The sequence below is a fragment of the Phascolarctos cinereus genome, unplaced genomic scaffold (genome assembly GCF_003287225.1).
Source record: "Phascolarctos cinereus isolate Bilbo 61053 unplaced genomic scaffold, phaCin_HiC Scaffold_726;HRSCAF=1367, whole genome shotgun sequence".
NCBI lineage: Eukaryota > Metazoa > Chordata > Mammalia > Diprotodontia > Phascolarctidae > Phascolarctos > Phascolarctos cinereus.
In genome coordinates, this window is record NW_027556098.1 from 390945164 (window position 1) to 390967440 (window position 22277).

At 47.9% G+C, this 22277-nt stretch overlaps 1 protein-coding gene and 1 pseudogene across 1 annotated transcript; one reads left to right on the top strand and one right to left on the bottom strand.

Annotated features, from left to right (window-relative positions):
- Window positions 1–4758: 4758 nt before the first annotated feature.
- On the bottom strand, window positions 4759–18208 carry CENPS (centromere protein S). Its single transcript, XM_020974158.2, has 5 exons — window positions 18082–18208; window positions 12606–12729; window positions 11403–11436; window positions 6871–6937; window positions 4759–5261 (listed from the first exon to the last, which is right to left on the bottom strand). The coding sequence occupies exons 1-5, from the start codon at window positions 18151–18153 to the stop codon at window positions 5124–5126; spliced, it is 435 nt and encodes a 144-aa protein (XP_020829817.1). The 5' UTR covers window positions 18154–18208; the 3' UTR covers window positions 4759–5123.
- Window positions 18180–22261, top strand: LOC144454233 (cytochrome c oxidase subunit NDUFA4 pseudogene; annotated as a pseudogene).
- The last annotated feature ends 16 nt before the right edge of the window (window positions 22262–22277 follow it).

Here is a 22277-nt window from a genome sequence, read left to right on the forward strand (position 1 = left end):
TGAGGTAAACAGGGTGACGTGACTTGCCCAGGGTCACACAGCTAGTGTCTGAAGCTGCATTTGAACTCAGGGCTTAACAAGGCCAGCCTAACTCCAGATGTTCTAGCCACTGCATGATCTAGCTGACTCAGCAGATAAGTACTAGGGAATTAATTGGTCTAGGCACACAGAGATTAAGTGACTTGCCCAGGAACACACAGCATCAGTGGCAGGATATGAAACCAGGTGCTCCTGTCTCCAATACCAACATTCTATCCCTTAGCTACCCTGTATCTATTTTCTCCAATTGACACAATTTATTTAATCTTCCATAAACAATCACAAATCCAATTGCACGTTGACTCTATACAGACATACACATACAAGTACACACACAGTAAGGGAGGGTCATGAAAAAGTCAAGTCAATAAGCATTTATTAAGCTCATACCATATATCAGGCATTGTGCCAAACCCAAAAAGCAGTCCATCCTTTCACGGAGCTCACAGTCCTGTGGTGAAGACAACATACAAACAACTATGTCGGGGCAGCTAGGTGGCACAGTGGTTAGAGCAATGGCCCTGGATTCAGGAGGACCTGAGTTCAAATCCGGCCTTAGACACTTGACACTTACTAGCTGTGTGACCCTCGGCAAGTCACCTAACCCCATTGCCTAGCCAAAAAAAAAAAAGAGATGGATGATATGAAGTTGGTGGTCAGCAAGAGAAGAGGTCAAGAGAGGATAAGGCTAGATAAACAAGATTATCATCCGCATGGAGATGAGGAGTGAATCCATGGGAGCTGAGGACATCATCGAGCAAAGCAGTCTAGAAGGAGAAGAGAAAAGGGCTCAGGGCAGAGCCTTGGGGGACAACTATGGACAAAGATCCAGCAAAGGAGGCTGAGAAGGAGCAGTCAGGCAGGTGGATGGAGTACTGGGAGACAGCAGCATCAGAAAAACTTAGAGAGAGAAGAGGCTGCAGAGAGGTAAAGGGGAATGGAGATTGAGAAAAGGCCACTGGGCTTGGCAATGAAGAGATCACTGGTACCTTTGGAGAGAACGGTGTCAGCTGAATGATGAGGACAGAAGCCAGACACCATAGAATAGAAAGAAAATACATAGTGTCCTAGAATTAGCTCCCTGTTACCCAGCCACAGTGAGAGGTGAGAAAAATAGCAGTTAGGTTCTTTGTATTTACTCCACGTGAAAAATGTTGCCAAGCATCATCTATAAATATATGCAGAAAATGAAATTTCAATTTCATTTCTCATTAAAATTTCATTAAATTTCAATTTCATTAAAAATGAAATTTCCACAAAACCACACTGTATACTAATACTCTTGTTGAAAGATTTAAGGTACATTAAAGGATTCTCCCAAAGGAGAAAACCTGTCTTCTTTTTTTTTTTAAAAGACCATTTTATTAACAATTTACCATTACAACCAAGTAAACCTGCTTGGTCAGTATGCACTGAATTATTATTGTTATTTATTATTATTATTATTATTATTATTATGCTTTTTTTTTGGTGAGGCAATTGGGGTTAAGTGATTTGCCCAGTGTCACACAGCCAGGAAGTATCCAGTGTCTGAGGCTGGATTTGAACTCAGGTCCTCCTGACTCCAGGGCTGGTGCTCTATCCACTGTGCCACCTAGCCACCTCTGAATTATTTTCAACATGTAAAGTATCATAACAAGATCAGAGACTAGCACACAGTAAGTACTTAATAAAAGATCTATCCACATATATATATATATATATATATAGATAGATAGATAGATAGATAGATATACATACACACACATACACACACACACATACACACACACACACATATTTTAATCATCATCTGTCAATCAGCTCTCTTTATCTGCTTCTCTCATCTGCCTATCTCTAACATCATCTATCTAGCTGGCTAGCTATCAGTTGTTTGTCTGGACTTGGTGACCTCTCAGGTCTTTCCCAAATCTAAATCTATGATCTTATGATTCTATTGCTTACCAATTAAACAGCCCAATCTGATACACAGAGGTAAACTGGACGTGTCTTGCTAAAAGGAACCATAGAGAATGAAGTAATATCAGTACTAAACATGTATATACCAAATGGTGTAGCATCCAAATGCTTAAAGGAAAAGTTAAATGGGTTACAGAAGGAAATAGCCAGTAAAACTATACTAGTGGGGAACCTCAACCTTCCCTTCTCAGAGCTAGATAAATCTAACCATAAAATAAATAAGAAAAAAAGCCAAGGAGAGGAATAGAATCTTAAAAAAGAAAAGAAATGGAGAATCAAGTATTAAGTGTCTACTATGTGCTTTACAAACATTCTCATTTGATCCTCACAACAACCCTGGCAGTTAAGTGCTATTAGCATCCACATTTACAAGGTCACAAAACTACGAAGTTTTTGAGGCTGGATTTGAACTCAGGTCTTTCTGATTCTAAGCCCAGCACTCTATTCACTCTGGTGCCACTGAGCTGCCTCTTTGCAAAATTAAGTAGTCCATAAACATTTATTTTTATTATTTTTGTAAACATACTTCTTGTTTCCCCCATAACGATGTAAATAAGCTTCCTTCAAGCAGAAGTCACCTTATTCTTTATGTTAGCACCCCCGGAGTCTAACACAGAGCCCAGCACATAGCAGGGTCTTCATCAATGCTTGCTGACCGACATAATATTCTATCACATGAATGTACCACAATGTATTTAACCATCCTCAAATGTTGCATGTTTAAGTTGTTTCCAGTTGTTTTTTAAATTATATATAATGCTGATTTGAAAATCTCTGAACAGATCTCTTTTGTTGACTTGTTTTGGTAACTTTGGGGGTACATTCCAACAATGGAATTACATGTCAAAGCGTATGTATGATTATTTGTCTCTCTTACTGTATATTGACAGTATTCTCTAAAAGGACGGGAAAAAAAATCTTTCTAGAATTAAAGCTATCTATATTCATATGAAAAAATGCTCTAAATCACTATTGATTAGAGAAATGCAAATCAAAACAACTCTGAGGTACCACATCACACCTAATAGATTGGCTAACACGACAAAACAGGAAAATGATAAGTGTTGGAGATGTGGGAAAATTGGAACACTAATGGTGGAGTTGTGAACTCATCCAACCATTCTGGAGAGCAAATTGGAACTATACCCAGAGTGCTACAAAAATGTGCATACCCTTTGACTCAGCTATAGCACTTCTAGGGCTATATCCCAAAGAGATCATCAAAATGGGAAAAGGACCCTCATGTACAAAAATATTTATAGCAGCTCTTTCTGTGGTGGCAAAGAATTGGAAATTAAGGGGATGCCCATCAATTGGGGAATGGCTGAATAAGTTGTGGTATATGAATGTAATGGAATACTGTTGTGCTATAAGAAATGGTGAACAGGCTGACTTCAGAATAACCTGGAAAGACTTGTATGGACTGATGTGAAGTGAACAGAATCAGAGAACATTGTACACAGCTAACAGCCACATTGTGTGATGACTAACTTTGATAGACTTAACACTTCTCAGCAATGCAAGGATCTAAGATAATTCCAAAAGTCTCAAGATGGAAAATGCTATCCGCATCCAGAGAAATAACTGTGGAGTTTGAATGCGGATCAAAGCATACTTTTTGCTCTTTTTTTCCTTCTGTTTTATTTCTTCTGGTTCCTCCTATTGGATCTAATTCTTCTTTACAACATGACTAATGTGAAAATTTTAAAAACTCTTTCTTGAATATGAATTGAAAATGCTGCCTGCAAGAGTTTATATGAAAATAGCCTAATGAAGAGGAGAAAGAGCCCTGGCTCTGGATTCTGGGTTTGAATCCCAGCTCTGCTCCCTCCTATGTGCCTGCTCTAGAGCAAGTCCTCCCACTCTCTGGGCTTCGGTTCCCTCACCTGTAAATACGAAAGACTCAGCTACAATCCCCCAAAGCCCTCTGAGCTTTCCATTCTATGATTGAAAGGTGGAAAGAGATTTCTTCTGTATTAACATTGCTAGCCAGCTATTTAGAGTAGGAAGAGATTAGTCCAAAACCACTCACCAGCATCTATTTCCTCTCCATCTGTCCCTCCAAAGTTGGCTTTGCTAATGAGGAGAACTTGTGGGATGACCTCAGAGAGTGACTTCTCTTTCACAGCTAGGAGACAGGTGTGAAAATCAGTTGTCTGAGACCCCAGGAGGAGTTAGGCCTATAAGCCACTAACTTTGAATTTAGGTGGGCTTGTCTGTTTGCTGTTAATGTGGAGGGAAGGACTCTGCCTAGGGGTGTCTTTCCCCTAAATCAGACGGGGCATGTGATCATCCTGTCACCAAACCAAGAAGGAAAAGATACAGACCCGAGTCTGTCAGAAACCTTGGAAGGAAGAGTGAGGAAATGACTGGTCTGAGAAAGCACAGTTCGTAAACTGGGCTGGGGCCCAAATCTCTGGAGTTCCTAGTAGAAGAGCAACCCATGAGGGCCGGTTTTCCCCTTTCACGGGATTTTTCATAAGGTCAAAGAACTCCTGCCAGCAGAACTGGAGACCAGACCGTGACCACCCTGAGATCTGTGAGCCAAAAACAAAGGAAAGTGGATGGAGTAGGTCCTTTCAGAAAAGGGAGAAAGCCATTCCCAACCCGCCACCTTTCTTCCCTTTACCAAGATGGCATCAGGACAACACAGTAACCCAGCATAAGCAAGCAGAAGGCTCCAAACACAGCCCCCTCTCTGCTATTTTCTGGGTATGTTGTTTAGCCCGAGAAACTAGAAAACAGACAAAAGAATATGTGTTTGGGGTCTGGAACAGTTAGCTACACAACATTTTATTAATTCAAAAATAAAAATAATAATAATTTAAATCCACACCACTCAAACTCTCCTTTCTCAGTGTTCCAACAGAGGCACTGGAATATCTTGCTTGGGCATTCCAGGCTTTCTTGTGTGCTGAAATTATTAGTGAGCTATTCAGAACAGGAATGAGATTAGCCCCCAGACTCCTGCCAGCATCTGGCTTCTCTCCATTCATCCCTTCCAAGTTGGCTTTGCTAAAGAGTAGAGCTCGTGGGATGGCGGCTGCTGCCGTGGTCCATTCTTCGGCCCCCACACCACCCAGAGCAGCGGGAGCAGGAAGCGTCTGGCAGGGGCAGAAGCCATCTCAGTCATCAATGTCCATTTCGGTTACCGCCTGTTTACTGGATTTTTTGTTTCCTCCCTCTGCCTTCTTTTTCTTCTTATCTTTTTGTTCCTGGTTGACTCGAGAAATCTCTTCACTCTTCTCTGTGATGTAATTTAGCTAAAACCAAAATTTAGGGATAATATTTTAAGACTGCTTCTCATCAGACCAAAAAGACAAGAATTCTGTACAAGGGGTAATAAATGATTATTGATTTAATGACTGATTGTGTCCCCAAAGCACTGATGTAGATGTCCAAGACAGGTTCCCCTCTCTAAAAGATTCAATATGGTTCAAAACCAGGGAGGGTTCCTACTCTTGTTGGTGTTCTAGACCTATCTGTCAACAGGCTAGTGAAGCCCATGGACCCCTTCTCAGAATAACATTCTTAAATGCATAACACACATGGGAGTTACAAAAGAAACTTATTCTTTTGAAATACAGTTAGTCAAAACTTTTTTTAAACCAAATTCATAGAGCTCCTAGGCTGAAACCCCTACTCTGAAAGCTTTCTGGGCACATGAATCAGGACAGGCAGGGAGACAGGGGGTCTAACAGCAGACAGGGAGTCTCACTCAAGGTCATGAGGTGTTGGGTTCGAGTCTCCCACCTCTGACACACATTCTAGGCGTGTGACCCCACTGCAAAGTCACTCCATTACTGAGTGCCCAAGATAACAGTAAAGGACTGACAACAGCCATTCCAAATACAAGCTGCAGGACGGTTTGCTGATCTGCCACCAAAAAAGGAAAGAAAGCAAAAGGGGCTGGTGAGGAACAAGGCCACTGGTCCCAGGAGTCAGAAAGCCTGACAGGTAAAGGCCTTCCCTAGGTGACACTAGCATCCCTGTCCAGATTACGCATTAAACTTCAGCCACATGGGCGCCCCTGCCACCTCCCTCCTCTGTGGGAAAGCCTGGGCCCAGGCTGCACTGCATGTGTGGAGTGCGCTATCCTCCCCTCCGACCCTCAGAATGCTTAGCTCCCTTCAAGGCTCCACAGAGGTGCCACTTCCTGGGGAAAGCCCCTCTCCTCCCTGCTCAAATCACCTTGTTCACACTTCTCTTTGTAAATGAGCTTTGTAAAAGCTCCTGAAGGACGGGGCACTTTTTCCTTTGGTCTCTGTATCCCTAGTACCTTGTACACATTAGGTGTGTAGTAAGTGCTTGTAGGACTGGATAAGAATTGTGCCTGTCAGTAAGAAGCTGTAGGTCTGGGGGCCTCAGTTTCCTTAGGGCAACAGGGGGGTTGTACTGGGATGCCATCAAAGGGCCCTCCTGACTTCCGATGAGAACACAGAAAACTTTCTTTCCATGATCCCAAGCTGAAAGAAAATGGTCAAATAGGGCAAATTCTGGGATCCATCCCTGACCTGGACCTTCAGTCATTTTCTGGTCACCATAACAATGCTATTCTAATCCAATCTCAGCCCCAAATGTCATGGTGATGCTACACGGGCTACAAAGGTCCAAAGTTTAGAAGCAGGAAAAAAGGAAAGGGAGGTGTGCAGCTCACTGACCCCAGAGAACGCTGATGACGGCCGCAAATGCTGGGTGGGCAGAGCCAGCAAAATGAAAAAAAGCTCACAGGTGACAGGCGAGTCCTCGAGGCCCAACGAGCTCGGCTTTTAATGCAAGGTGCCCTGGGGAAGAACTTCCTTGCTTCAGGTGATTAACAGGAATAACTATTCTGATAGGAAAGGGGAGGAGGGAAAGAAATTCATCTCTCACCAATGAGCCACTCCTCCTGGCTAAGAGCTTCACGTCCTCCATGTTAACTGTGCTTCTTTTCGCATGTCTGGGGAAAGGGCAGAAACGATTCACCAAGTTTGCCATTATTTCAAGGGCTGCAAGTTCACAGACTCCACCATACAGACTCGCAGCTAGCCAAGGCCCGGCAGTCAGCAGCCTTTGTGCACAGGGGTGCCCAGGGGAATGCCAAGAGGAGGACAGTGAGACTCAAAGACTGCTGTCCAAATGTGCTCCCCGGCCTGCTGAGATCCAGGGGAGAGGAGGCTATGAGGATGGCCGAGAAGCCCGGCTGCCTGAGCTCCAACACCGGGCTGACCGTCAGCGGTGCAGGTGCCCTTCCAGAAGCTGGGCACAAACACCAGGAAAGGGCCGGTGGGAAGGTGGGAATACACAGTTTGGGGAGAGACAACAGTCTGCCACAGCTTGGCCCTCCATCACAGCACCTCCTTCAGCCGTTACTCACTGCACACGGACCGTGGGCCAGGCTAATTCCAGGCCGGGCATCAAGGAGGCGGCTAAAGAAGCAGATACAGTCTCTGCCCTCTGGCAGCTTATGGTCTAGATAAGAAACAAGGCCTACAAACAAGAACGGGGTGCTAACAACAACTCAGGTGTGCAGAGCACCTTCCAGAAACCCCCCACAGCACAGGCTTCCTCCCCAAAGTCGGTGTGCCTTCCCAGCATCCTACAGCGAATGTTGGCTGAGCACGCACACACACATACACACACACACACCACACACACACACACACACACACACACTTCAGCAAACCAAGGGACTCATTATTCAAATGCTCCTTGTCCTTTCCCACCTTGGCACTTTTGCCCACACCTTCCCTCCATGTCTATCACTATGTTACAAAAGGCACTTCTCCAGGTCCCTGACCCCCCAAGACTTCTGAAGCAGGGATTCCAGAAATAGGGAAGGCGGCTCTTATCTACGTTCACTGGGACTGCTGGAGCTGGGGGTGGGGGCCTGGGCAACAGCCTGTGAGCAGATTTCTTTACCTTAGTGGACCTTCTCATCTCTCCCTCTTTCCCTGCCTGCTTACAAGGGACAGAGATGCCCTTTTATGCAACCACGAAACAAAAGGGGCCTTTAACCCGAGCCAGAACATAACCGGTTCACTACGATGATGCCTGATCCACCCTCTTTTATTTTTCCGTTTAGCCATAAAGTGTTGCTATTTAGAATTTTTTCTTTCTTTCATCATCTGGTCAGCCGGTGGCTGGGCCAGCTGCTCCTCACATTTCCTCATTCCTTCTGAGACGTCAAACCGACCTCCACAAAGCACGCCATCCCGCTCCCTTTTCTCTGTCTCTCATCATCTTTGGGCCACCCCTGCCCACAGGGCGCACCATCGGGGACTCCTGATGGGTCACCGCCTCCTGCCCCTCCCACTGGCTACCTCCTTCCACATTCCCAGGCTAGAAGAGAGCAGTCAAGCAGAACAAGGTCTAGGATCCACCACATGCCAGACCCTTGGTGGGTTTTTGGCCGCCATAACAATGCTACCCCAATCCAGTAGATTAGGGGCAGCTAGTGGATAGAATGCCAGGCTCTCGCAAATTCAGTCTCAGACACTTCCTTCCTTGCTACGTGACTCTGAGCAAGTCCCTTCACCTCTGTTTGCCTCAGTTTCCTTATCTGTAAAATGGGGATCATAACGGCACCTGCCTCCCAGGGCTGCTGTGTGGATGAAATGAGAAAATAATTGCACAGTGCTTAGCACAGGGCCTGGCACACTGTAGCTGCCACACAAATGCTTAGCCTCCTTTCTTTCCCCATCCTCCACTTGAACCTTCCCACGACACTGCTCTGATCAAGACACCAAAAAGTACTCCAAACCCTTCCATGGCTCCCTATTGCCTCCTCAACAAAAAACACCAGTCTTGGCATTCGAGGCCTGCCACCTGGTTCCATCCCACCTCTCACAGCTTTCTTGTATTATTCTACATAAAGACAACTGTGTGCCCCATTCTAACTGTCCTCATACCCCGGCCCCTCATCTGGCATGGCTTCCTCCCCTTTCTCCGCCCACTTTCTATCTGCTTTCCCACCATACCCCAAGACCCCTGCGGCCTGGCCATCTGGCTTGCAGCTGAAACCTCCCATACACCGTCTTCCCCTATTAGAAAGTGAACCCCTGAGAACAGGGAGCATCTTAACTTCCTCAGCTGGTCAATAAACACTTATGAAGCACCTACTATGTGCCAGGTACTGCAAAGAAAGGCAACAGACGGGCCTCGTCCTCAAGGGGAGACAGTGGGTTGCCAGCCATGGAAGGACAAGTGAGAGACAACCTACAGAGAGAGGCCCAAAGGCCTTCTACTTGTATCTCTGGTGTCCCAGCAAGGTCATGCACCCACTCACTCAAGGCCTCACTCAGGGGCTACCTTCTAGGAAGCGTTTTCTGACTCCTGGCCCAACTCAAGTCATTTCCCCCAGCCCTTTCCCTCCCTCCCTTTTGTGGGTCTCTCCCTCCCTTCTCTGTTTCTCTTCCTCCACTCTTTCTCTGTCTCTCCTTTTCTTCTCTCTCTCTCTCTCTCTCCCTCTCCCTCCTCTGTCTCTTTGTCTCCCCTTTTCTTCTCTCTTCTCTGTCTCTCTCCCTCTCCCTCTGTCTCTCTTTCTGTCTCCCCCTCTCTTCTCTTTCTTCCTCTTCTGTCTCTCTTCTCTCTCTCCTTCTCCCTTCTCTGTCTCTCTCTCTCCCTCCTCTCTTTCTCTGTCTCTCTTTCTGTATCTCTCTCTTCCTCTGCTTTCTCTGTCTCCCCCTCTCTTCTCTCTCTCCCTCTCCATCTCTTTCTCTGTCTCCCCCTCTCTTCTCTCTCTCCCTCTGTCTCTCTTTCTGTCTCCCCCTCTCTTCTGTTTCTCTCCCTCTCCTTCTCTGTCTCCCCATTTCTTCTCTCTGTCTTTCTCCCTCTCCCTCTGTCTCTCTTCCTCTGTCTCCCCCTCTCTTCTCTGTCTCTCCCCCTCTCCATCTCTCTTTCTGTCTCCCCTCTCTTCTCTCTCTCCCTCTGTCTCTCTTTCTCTGTCTCCCCTCTCTTCTGTTTCTCTCCCTCTCCTTCTCTGTCTCCCCATTTCTTCTGTCTTTCTCCCTCTCCCTCTGTCTTTCTGTCTCCCCCTCTCTTCTCTCTCTCCCTCTCCCTCCTGTCTGTTTCCCCTTTTCTTCTCTCTTCTCTGTCTCTCTCTCCTTCTCTCTTTCTCTATCTCCCCCTCTCTTCTCTGTCTCTCTCCCTCTCCCTCTGTCTCTATTTCTCTGTCTCCCCCTCTTCTGTCTCTCTCCCTCTCCCTCTGTCTCTCTTTCTGTGTCTCCCCCTCTCTTCTCTGTCTCTTTCCCTCTCCCTCCTCTGTCTCTCTTTCTGTCTCCCCTTTTCTTCTCTCTCTCTGTCTCTCTCCCTCCCCTCCCCTTCCTCCTCTCTTTCTTTCTCCAGTCTACAATATTGCAAGGCCTCTTTCCTGGGCTTTACCCTCTTCTTCACCATCATTTTTTGTGCTCCCACTTTCCCTCCCTCTCAGAACAGGGGCTCTGCCCTTTTTCTCTTTGTGTTCCTGGCTGTCCCCTGCACATAGTAGGTTTGGTGAATGAACTCATGGCCAAGCTGGAAGCTGCTGGGCATTTCCGAGAGGGCAAATGAACATAGGAACGGGAGGTGTTTGAAGTCTGCCCTCTGGGAACCCAGTACTTTAATTCATTCAAAACATTCCTAACTGAGACAAAGAGGTAAGAGGAGGGTGCTGGGGAGGGAGAGGTTGGCATCGAATCAGGAACGACGGCAAATGAGAAAGCTTGAGCCCTTTCAGGCCTCAGTCATCTGAATTGCTTCATAAAAGCAATTCATGGCAATTGTTTTCAATTACCTAAGGTACTAATTGAAGAGACGAGCATAAATCACCTGTAAAAGCTCCAGCGGTTCCAGATGAAAGCAGGGCCCTCACTTTGCGAGGGTTGCTTTTTACTCTTAACAAATGGGGCAAATGAAAGCCTTTGACTAGCGCAGGCATCAGCCCTCCTTACCCCCACACCTGCAGGCAATTACACCCCACGTATACTTGGGAGGGCTCCTCCACGTCCTGCCTCATTTCCTTTTGTGTCTTTCTTTCTCTCTCCCCACCTACAAGGTTTCAAAGTGCTTGAAACCCTCATGCCGAGAACGGTGGGGGGAAAGCAGGAATGGAGAGCCCCTGTGCACACGGCATAGCGGCCCCTCAGCCTCACACCCTCCACTGAATCTGCAATCAGTTCACTTCTGTTCTGTGACAGACACTTGTACAACTTCATGAAAACGTCGCCAAAAGCGAGGCTGAATCCACCTGATGGAAAGCAGACACTAATTACGGGGCTTCACAGATGGAGACACTAAGCCCCGAAAGCTGAAGTGCGGAAGGCCCCCTCGAAACCCAGCCAGCAACGGCAGGCGCCAGCCAGCTGCAGAATCACAAACAGGCAGACCAAAAATCCACAAAAACCAAAAAGGATGAGACTTCCCCAAAACCCATCTCTTACACCTACCTGGCAAACATCTCAAGGTCCTTGGCGAAATGTTCTGAAGGAGAGAGGAGAGGTACTTTAGTCACATCAGCCTCAACCTCTGTCTCTAAGTCGGCCGTCACTCACTCCGTGACTAATAGGGCAGCCGTCTCAAAGGCTAAGAAGGTGCGCTCATCACTTCTCTCATCGCCCTTATTCACTGCGGCCCCATCTCTTCCAGCACCCTTTACCCCTGCAAATCTTCCATTAATTCGGTACCTTTGGTTTCTAATAATTAAACAAAACCATTCTTTAACTTCAGAACTGACCCCAAAGATGGAGCTTTGCTTGACTCCAAATCAGAGCACCCCCAGCAAGTACCAGAGTAGGGCCAGTCAATGACTGAGTCAGCTGAAAAACCAAGCTGCACAAAGCCCTGAACTTAATCACCATCTTCATGAGGGGCCCTGGTTCTTGGGAGCCATTATTTGCCTCCCCACCTCCTCTTAGCTGGGAGGTGTAGGACTCTGACACACCCTTCCAGACAAGGTCACTATGTCTACTGGATCTAGTCAGGGGTGGGCAGGTCTATTTAAAAAATTATGTTATAAAAATAAAAGGCCTCAATAAGACTAATATTTAAGGGGCAGGGCAGCCTCAAAAGCTGGAAGACCTGGATTCAAGTCCTACCTCAGACACATACTGACGGTGAGACCCTGGGCAAGTCACTTAACCTCTTAGTGCCTGCTGGCTGAAGGAGTCTGCTCACTGGTGTTCCTTGCACCAGTGAAATCACAGGTTCAGTAAAGAAGGAATGAGAAGGAAGGTCATGGGGGTGGGGTGAGGATGGCAGTGAGAATCATTAGGGAAGTCAAACTTCTAGCCCAAACACTGCCTTTAGAGATGAGGAATGATGAGTAAAAATAAGGCAGCCCTCCTGGGCTGAGAGGTGGGGGACTAGGGAGGCAGGAAGGGGGAGATGCTCCATCACGTGCCACCACTTAGCTGGCTCTCTTTGTTTCAAGAAAGGGGTGGGGCTGCGGGGTGGACAACAGAGATGTAGAAACAAAGGGCTTCCATGACATTTATTTTTAAAAAGAAACACAAAAACAAGGGAACCTTCCTTGCCGGGCTGCCGTCAGAAATCAGGGAGAGCACCAAGATGGAAAAAAAAAAGGCGACAGAGAAAGCTTGTTTTCAAAAGGCAATGCCAAAGCAAAGGTCAGCGGGGAGTGGGCCACCTACCACACTGCTGAAAGGTGACCTCGGATATGGCCGCGATGGCCGGCTTGGTGAACCGGACGCCTTGGGCATCAGCAGCTTCCTGGCACATGGAGCCCACCGTGTAGTGGAGGGTCGCCTTCAGGTTCTGAAACACAAGACACAATTCCAGGGGGATTCAACTCAGCCGGACCCAAAGGGTTTGTACAGTTCTTGCCCTCAAAGAGCTTACACTCTACTGTGGTGAAACAGACACACAGGCATGTGAATGCCAAATCTAGGCCGACTGATTCATCAACGAGCACTTGTTAAGCTCCTACTGCATGCCAGGCGCTGAGGTGGGCGCTGGGGATTCGAATTTACAAAGAACGAAATGATGGCTGCCTGCAAGGAGCACGCACGCACTGCCCCAGGGAGACCATGTGAGCACAGGGACGTGTATGCAGACACCATTAGCACGATCACTGTGAGGTGCTCGGCGAGGAGGGGTGCTTAGCCGGGGTGGGAGGTGGGGGGCGCTTTGTGCGGAAGGGGCTGCTCCTGCTGGGATGGCTCTGGAGCAGAAGAGGGGCGTGCTCTGACCTTCCTCTGGGATGTGTCAGAGGTGACAAGGGCCCCCACCAGACTGGGCCACGCCAGTAGAGAGGGGCTGTGCAAGCAGGACAGAGAGCTAGGGGTGAAGAGGGAGGGCAGAGAGCTCAGGAGCGCTCCAAGGTCCCCAAAGGGATGGACACGAGGGCCTTTCCTGCTGGGCTGAAAACCAGCAGAAATGTGTGCTTCTTCAGCACTTTCATCAGACTTGGGGGCTCTGATCCCCTACCACAGCACTGGTTACCTGGGGGCTGAGTCTTGTGGCCGAGATGACTGAGGTGAGCAGAGACACGCTTCTAGCCATTGAGAAGCCGGCAGAGAGGACAGGCCTGTCCTCCATGATGACAGGCATCTGGGGCCAGCTCTGCCCACAAGAACCCAACCAGCCCAGGTGATGGAAGACGAGGCCAGAAGGGGGCCTGGGACCAACGTTACAGATGGAGAAACAGAGACCCAGGGGTGACGTGAATGCCTAGGGTGGGGGGTGTGGCTCACAAGAAGCAGGGTCCAACAACAGAGCAGCAGATAGAACAGCGGGCCTAGAGTCAGCAAGACCTGAGATCCATCCTTCCTACCTCAGCTTCCAAGATAAGCTTTGGAAACATAAACCATATATTTGGATTCAAAAAATAGACTTCACAAGTATAAGAGAGGGGAGGTACGGATGATAATAGCATTTCTACAGTGCTTTAAGGTTTGCAAAGAAGAGCTTCATAAACATTACCCCATCTCATCTTCACAACAATCCTGGGCGGGAAGGGGGTTGGGTTGCTATTGCTATCCCTATTTTATAGATGACGAAACTGAAGCAGCCAGAGGTCAAGTGAGTTGCCCAAGTGCTAGTAAGTGTCTGAGACCAGGTTTGGACTCAGGTCCTAACTCCAGGCCCAGGCCTCTGACCACTGCACCCACTGTAAGTCAGCAGTATAATTACGGCCAGAAGAGCTAATGAAATCTTAGTGGCCTTTTGAACACCAAAGGAGCTATAGCTCTGCTATTGACATGAAGAGGCCTCGTATCCATAACTAGAAAAGCGCCAACACGCCACTGTCCTCTGGCCTGGTCACAACACGTCTGGGCTCCCAGGTCAGTCCTTGGAGACCCACATTAGGGTGAAGGTAGACAGGCTGCAGAGCGCCTAGTGAGCAGACTGAGGGGGGTCAGCCAAAGGAGCTGGGGACGTTTATCCTGAAGAAAGAAGATGCATGGGTGGACGTGGTCACTGTCTTCAAGGGTCTGCGGAGCTGACCTGTGGAAGCCACATTAGAGTTTTCTGTTTGGCCCCAGAGGGCAGGACAAGAAGCACCGGGAAAAGGTGGTGAGGAGTGGGCTGTCCCCCCGAGGACCACCCCACAGGCACACTGCTGCTCGAGCCAGCCTAGACTCACTTGGGTGGCCTCTGATGTCGCTGGAAATGGGGCTCAGACCCCCCCACCCTCACAGTAACCAGGGCTTGCTCTGACGGAGCCTCCCAGGCACCACTAACACTGGGCAGGAGAAGACCCCTGCCTGGCAAAGGTTCTTGGGGATCCCCAAGTCAGAAAGACTGGCATGGTTAAAAACGCCTGCGTAACTTCTGCGACAAGGCAGACCAAGGCAGAAACAGAAGGGATGTGTTCATCTTGGGGCAGCCAAGTGGCTAGAGGTGACACCTGGAGTCAGGAAGACCTGCCCAGGAATGAGTCCAAACCCAGTCCTGTGGCCCTGGGCCCTCTTACCTCTGTTTGCCTCCTCTGCAAAATGGAGATAAAAAAGGTGCTTACCCAATCACCTCTGGGATCAAATTGGGGGGGAGGCAGCCTTAGAGCAACTTTAAGCTACATAAAGCTATTAAAACTTTTTTGTTTTTTTAATTTAATTTAATTTTTGTGTTCCAAATTCTCTCTCTTCCTCCACCCTCTCCCCCACTCATTGAGAAGCCAAGAAATACGACACCCTTTGTACATGTGAAGTCATGCAAAACGTTTCTACCTTAAAATTAACTAAAGCCTAAAGTTATACCGAGCCAGCTGGGATGCCAATGTAAAGTCCTCTGGTTTTTAAAGTTCGTTGTGACCTGCCCTCTCCTACCTTTCCTGTGCACACACCCAGTCCACCTCCCAGCCACAACTCCACCCTCTGCAGGGAGCCTTTCCTGATCCCCCTCACGGGTAGAGCCCTCCTTCTCTTCACTGCCTCCAATGTCCCCCATCTCTCACCTGTCTGGACACATGGCAGGCCCTCAATAAATGCTTGTTGACTTCATTTCCTTCCTAGGTTGTTTTGAGGATAAAATGAGATACTGTTTGTGAACCTTAAAGCGCAATTGCCTGAATATACTGCAGCCACCGAGGCAGCGCTCAGCCTGGCAGAAGTGTGGCGTCGGGGGCTACCCAGAGAGCTTCTGGACCTCTCTCTTGGCCAAAATCAAAAAGAACTAGTAATCTCTCCACATGCCTTGATGATAATCTCATCTTTCAGGAGGTGGAAGAGCCAACAATGGGAAGTTCTCTGCTGGGCCTCACTTTTACCGGTGGGGAGGAAATGACGGAAACCTTGGAGGGAGGGGACGGGTCCCTCTCACAGTCTGTGAGGCAGGGAGAGCAGGGAGGGGTCTCTTCTTTCTTGTGCTTTCAAGGCACTGAATGAGAAGGCTCCAACACAAGGGACACAGAGGAAATGCCCCGCTCCGCAGGGAGCCGAGACCTCATCCAAGGGAGGTCCAGAATCTGGGAATAGAACGAACAAGAGCCTGGATGGAGACGTTCAGACGCAGATCCCGAAAGGAGGCTGGAAGTGGAGAACAAGCCTACAGCTGGTCTAGGGCCCATCCAGGCTTCCCTAAAGCCAACAGTGACATCGGTGCTCTGGAGGAGAGAGTGGAGCTGACCCTGACTCGTGGGGGCGGAGGCTGGGAGGCTCAGGTTTGTGCCCACAGTGATGTCGGGGAGCCCAGGAGACCCCAAAAGACTTAACACCATGTCACCTGCTCTGCCTTCTCTAGAAACAGGAAGAACCCTGTGTTCGAAGCTTGGTAGGCTAGATCTGAACATCAGGGGCCCAACTATTAAAGACATAAGTCAGTGAGGAAATCCCAGCTTGGACACCTGACTTCTAAGGCCCCGCCCAGCGCTGACATCCTGTGTTCTAAGGCCCCTCCCAGCTCTGACGTCCTGTGTGCTAAGGGCCCTCCCAGTGCTGACATCCTCTGTTCTAAGGCCCCTCCCAGCTCTGACCTTCTGTGTTCTAAGGCCCCTCCCAGCTCTGACATCCTGTGTTCTAAGGCCCCTCCCAGCGCTGACCTCCTCTGTTCTAAGGGCCCTCCCAGCGCTGACCTCCTCTGTTCTAAGGGCCCTCCCAGCTCTGACATCCTGTGTTCTAAGGCCCTTCCCAGCTCTGACACTCTGTTCTACGTACTGTCTTTGGGGGGCAGCTTTCCTTTGCTCTGTGGGGTTCTGGTTGGAATGGCCTCTGAAAGAACCAGGTACATCTAGCCTGAAGATTATGGAGGCAGACCAGACGTTGCTGGAAGGATGTCACAGGGAAGGGGGAAGGGAAGGGAAGGGGGACCGTCTATTCTCACAGCTCCCCAGGGCAAAACTAAGAGTGCAGGTGAAGGTGCAGAGAGGCACGATTTTGCGCTTCTGAAGGTGGAAGGGGATGTCCAGGCGGTGCCCCAGCACCTCGGCACAGAAAGGTAAGGCTGGCTGAATTGAACTGAGTCCAGCCTCCCATAATTCTTGATCAGGGGGAAAGCCAGGACCTTAACCCTGGAAAGAACCCGGAAAGGCGTGTCCCCAGGAAATCCTGCAAAGGAGGAGGGCTATTTCCGTATTCTAGGCCCCGGGGGACGTGGGGGGGCATCCCCAGCCACTGAGTCCCGCCCCTCAGCTCACCGGCCCCATCCGCCCCTCTCTCTGCCTTGAAGTCTCAGGTGAAGCAACACTCTGCAGAACCGTCACCAAAGTGGCTTTTATCACTGCCTCTCTCCCAATTGCAAACACTCCCCTTCTCTTTCTCAGGAATCACAGGACCTGGGTTCAGATCCTGCCTCTACCTATATGCCCTTGGGCAAGTAAGGTAATCTCCCAAGACCTCAGTTTCCTCATCTGTCAAACGAGAGAGTGGGACGGCCTGTGGTCTCCGAGGCCCCTTCCAGCTCCCAATTTCAGGTTCCGCGAGGCCTCATTGGTGCCTAACCTGTGCATGCAGGAGCAGGTAGGGCCACCCCCTCACCCCCCCCCCCCCCGACTATGAGCCCCTCAGGGAAGATGCCGGCTTACGCTTCCGTGTCAGTTGCAGGGCCCTGGCCACAGCGCAGCCGGAGGCTCTGGAGCGGGAAGGGAACGTAGAGGGGGCTCACCCAACGTCTTTATGTTACAGATAAGGAACCTGAGGCCCAGGGAGGGCAAGTGACCAAAGAGACACGGCAGGGCGTGGATCTGAACCCAGGTCCTGACTCCAGATCCCCAGCTGTTCAGGTCGGGAATGGCCTTTAATCTTTCATTAAAATGGCTCAAAATGAATCAATCATACAGCTGCCTTTCAGGGATGCAGGCAGATGGAAGAAGACGAGGGCACGGTTAATCCAGAAATCCCAGGATAATCCAAAAATGCTTCCTAGGAAGAGTTCAGGGGCAGCACGAGGTGGGCGCCTTGCCACGTTGTGCATCATTAATTAAATCATTCCTCGATAAAAGTCTAGAATGTGCACGTAGAAAATAGGAGGTGGGAGGGCCCTTAAAGCAGACATGAGCTCGGAGGGGCGTAGGGCACTGAATGTCAGGACTAGGCGGGGCCTAGAACGCCGCCACAAAGGCCTCACAGCCGTGACATCAGCCCCAGGACAGGCCCCCCGGGACCCATAGAGAGAGGGCCCCGGGCAAAAGGACGGGGGCCGCCGGGCTCCAGGGCCCCCCCCCCCCCGTACCTGGATAAGCGTGAGCTGCTGCTGATCCTCCTCCTCTTCCTCCTCCTCTTCCTCCCGCTGCCCCGGCTCCATGGCGGCCACAGCTGCGCGCGCCCACACACGGGGAAACTTTTTTTTCCCGCCTTGAAAACTCCTCTGTACGAGATGCGGAAAAGGACAGAAAGGGCCGAAACGCGAAGCGCTTCCTCTGCCGGGCAGTGCCCTCTAGCGGCGGCTCGGGAGGGGAAGGTGGCAGAGGCCCCTGCATGACAACAGTAACTGACCATAACTACTGAGCGTTAAGTGGGACTCGCTCTAGGAAAACGCGATGTAGATGAATGCTGGGGATATACTGATAAATTAATAAGTATTAATAAGCGAAATTATAAGGACAGGGGCTGGACCTTCTGTTTCATTGGTATTCATTGATAATAACATAATATAAAGAACCCAGGGAGTATAGGGCACTCCTAGTTAAGGAATTCCTTCTACCCATGCAAATCTCGAGGCTTTGGCTCAGTTCTGTTATCCTCCTCGTCTCTGCAGCCTTTGACACTGTCGATCACTCTCTCCTGCTTGACACACTCTCTAGGTTCTAGGTTTCCAGGACACCGCTCTCTCCTGGTTCTCCTCCTCCCCATCTGACTGCTCCTTCTCAGTCTCCTTTTCCAGGTCATCCCCAGTAACAACCTCGGGTATCCCCTGAGGTTTGTATAGCGTCCTTCTTTCTTCTCCTTTGTGTTATTTCATTGGCTCATCTCATCATCTCTCACGGATTCAATGATTATCTCTATGTAGGAAATGAGCATTTGTATAATGCCTTTGATGTGCCAGGCACTGTGCTAAGCACTTCACAAATATTACCTCATTTGAGCCTCACATATATTTATCCAGCCCTAATCTCTCCACTGATGTCCAGTCTCACATCTTCAAATGCCTATTGGACATCTTGAATTCGATATCCCATAGACATCTTAATCAAAATGTCCAAAAATGAAGAGTTGTTTCAGTCACATCCAATTCTTCATGACTCCATTTGGGGTTTTCTTGGCAAAGAGACTGGAGTGGTTTGTTATTTCCTTTTCCAGCTCATTTTTTTTAAATAAAAAATTTTATTAATTTATTTTGATTTATCAACAATCACTTCCATATGCTTTTGAGTTGAAAATTTTTCTCCCCCTTCCTCCTCCCCACCCTCCCCAAGATAGCACACAATCTGATATAGGCTTTACATTTACATTCCCATTAAACATATTTTCACATTAGTGAAGTTGTAAGTAAAAATTAAAACCAATAAGAGGAACCATCAGAAAGATGAAACAAAACTCAACAGAAGGTAAAAATAAGTGATAGCGATTCAACTTCCATAGTTCTTTCTTTGGATGTGGACAGCATTTTCCATCCCGATGCCTCTGGAGATGTCTTAGATCCTTGTAATGCTGAGAAGGGTTCAGTTTAACAATATTAGTCATTGCATAACGTGGCTGTTACTTTGTACAAAGTCCTCTTGGTTCTACTCATTTCGCTCAGCATCAGACCATACAAGTCTTTCCAGGTTTTTCTGAATTCAGCCTGTTCATCATTTCTTACAGCACAATAGTATTCCATTACATTCATATGCCACAACTTGCTCAGCCATTCCCCAATGATGGGTATCCTCTCAATTTCTAATTCTTTGCCACCACAAAAAGAGCTGCTATGAATATTTTTGTACATATGGGTCCTTTTCGCATTTGTATGATCTCTTTGGGATATAGCCCTAGAAGTGCTATTGCTGGATCAAAGGGTATGCCCTCCAGCTCATTTTACAGATGAGGAAACTGAGGTGAACAGGCTTAAATGACTTGCCCAGGGTCATACAGTCTGAAGCTGGATTTGAAGTCAAGTCCTCCTGACTATAAACCTGGCTTTCTATCCAAAGTCATCATCTTTCCCCCAAGACCTCCTTCTTCCTAATTTCACTATTGTGGTAGTATCCAAGGCACCCCCATTCTCTTAGTCACCCAGGTTCACAACCTAGGTATCATCCTCTACTCACTCTCACCTCCCATATCCAATCAGTTGCCAAGTCCTATTTACTCCACTTCCACATTTTTCAAACATGCCCCCTTCTCTCCTCTGATGCTGCCACCACCCTGGTGCAGGCTCCCATTCCTCATGCCTGGACTATTACAAATCTTCTGCTGACAGTTCCCCTTACCCCAGATCTCTCCCTCCTCCATTTCATCCTCCACTCAGCTGGCAGGTCAATTAATCTTCCTAAAGGGGAGGTCTGACCATGTCATTTCCCTACTCAGTAAACTCCAGAATTTCCTTATTACCTCCAGGACAAAATATAAAAATTGTCTGTTGGCTTTTATTTTATGGTAATATTTATATATTTTTTTTATTCCCAACCTGCTCCCTTTCCTTCCTTCTCCATTCATTTCATTGGTCCTTCCTGTTCCTCTCAAAAGCTGTTCATCTTTTTGTTCTATGCCTTTTCACTGGCTGTGCTCCACACCTGGAACAACCACCCTCCTCATCTCAGCTTCCCTGACTTCCTTCAAACAAAGCTGAACCCCTCTCTTCTCCAAGAATCTTTCCTATTTCCCCTTAATGCTGGTGCTTTTCTCCTATTGGTTATCCTAATTGATCCTGTCTCTGTCTTGTTAGTATCTAGTTGTTTGCACGTGGTCTCTCCAACTAGACTGTGAGCTCCTTGAGGGCAGGGATTGGTTTTTGCCTTTCTTTGGCTCTGGCCCACAGTAAGCACTTAATAAAAGCTTCTTGTTGATGGTGGAGTTTGTCGATTATTTTTCCTTTTTCTGTGTTGCAAGGGATGGTTCACTGGGTAGTAGATAAAAAAAAGGATATATCTGGAAATGAAGATAGTGATGTAAAAGCAAAGAGAAATGTATGGTTTTTTTTTAAAGATCAGCATTTTCCAAAGTCCTGTCAATTTAATCAAAAGGTCTTTAAACTGGAAAGTAAGGGGTTGGGGAACACTGTCTATAAATGTTATGAATGGATGAATGAATGAATGAATGAATGAATGAAGCCTTACCAAGGCAATTCAAATAGAAAAGTGGAGACAATCCTGTTCTCCAGGATCTCACATTCTAATGGGGAAGTCAACGCTTATAGGAGGATTCACCTGAAGGTCAGATGGATAAGTACCCCTTGGTCCTTAGGGGTTTCTAAATACTACTGAGAGTAGGGATGCTATAGGAAGAATAGCTATAGAGACTCCCAGAAGTTCATCGGTGATAAAGACCTTGGAGATGGCAATCAAACCCATGGCTCATGTGATGATATGGAAAACACACTAGCTCCTCCTCCTCCTCCTCCTCCTCCTCCTCCTCTGCTGTGACATTGGGCCCCAAGCAAACAAATGAACACAGCCACAGAGGCCCACAGCCGCTGCCATGTTCCCCACAATCATCAACCAGGCCAAGACGCACCAGAGCTTGATCCCCCTGTTTGTGTTCATTGGAGCAAGGTGGAGTGGGATGGGGGCCACCAGGGCAACTCTGTATATCCTGCGCCTGGCGCTGTTCAAGATTGATGTCAGTTGGGACAGAAAGAATAACTCAGAGCCTTGGAACAGAATGAATCCCACTGATGGGTACAAGTCCTACTCAGTGAATGTGGATTATAACAAACTGAAGAAAGAAGGGCCAGAATTTGAAGTGAAAATTTTGCTTTTTCAGCTGCTGAGAATGAAGGTTTTCCACAAGCCATCTGCACAATTTTACATACAATTAGGAAATGCTTGATTTTTCCCTCATGTTGCATGCAATCATGTTGAGTTTAACAGATGAATAAAGATGTGAAACTTGAAAAAAAAACACATGAAAAATGGGTAACAATCAAGGAGAATTAGTGATCCGAATGAAAGGGACAAATTTGATTTCACTGGTATCTTTGAGATATGATAAGGTAGGACCTATGGCTGGAGTATGGCCCTGGTAGGGTATATATACCTGATTTGTAAGAGAAAAAGGACACTGACCCAGCAATAGCACTTCTAGGGCTGTATCCCAAAGAGATCATACAAATGGGAAAAGGACCCACATGTACAAAAATATTTATAGCAGCTCTTTCTATGGTGGCAAAGAATTGGAAATTGAGAGGATGCCCATCCATTGGGGAATGGCTGAGCAAGTTGTGGTATGTGAATGTAATGGAATACTATTGTGCTGTAAGAAATGTGAGCAGGCGGACAGCAGAAAAAA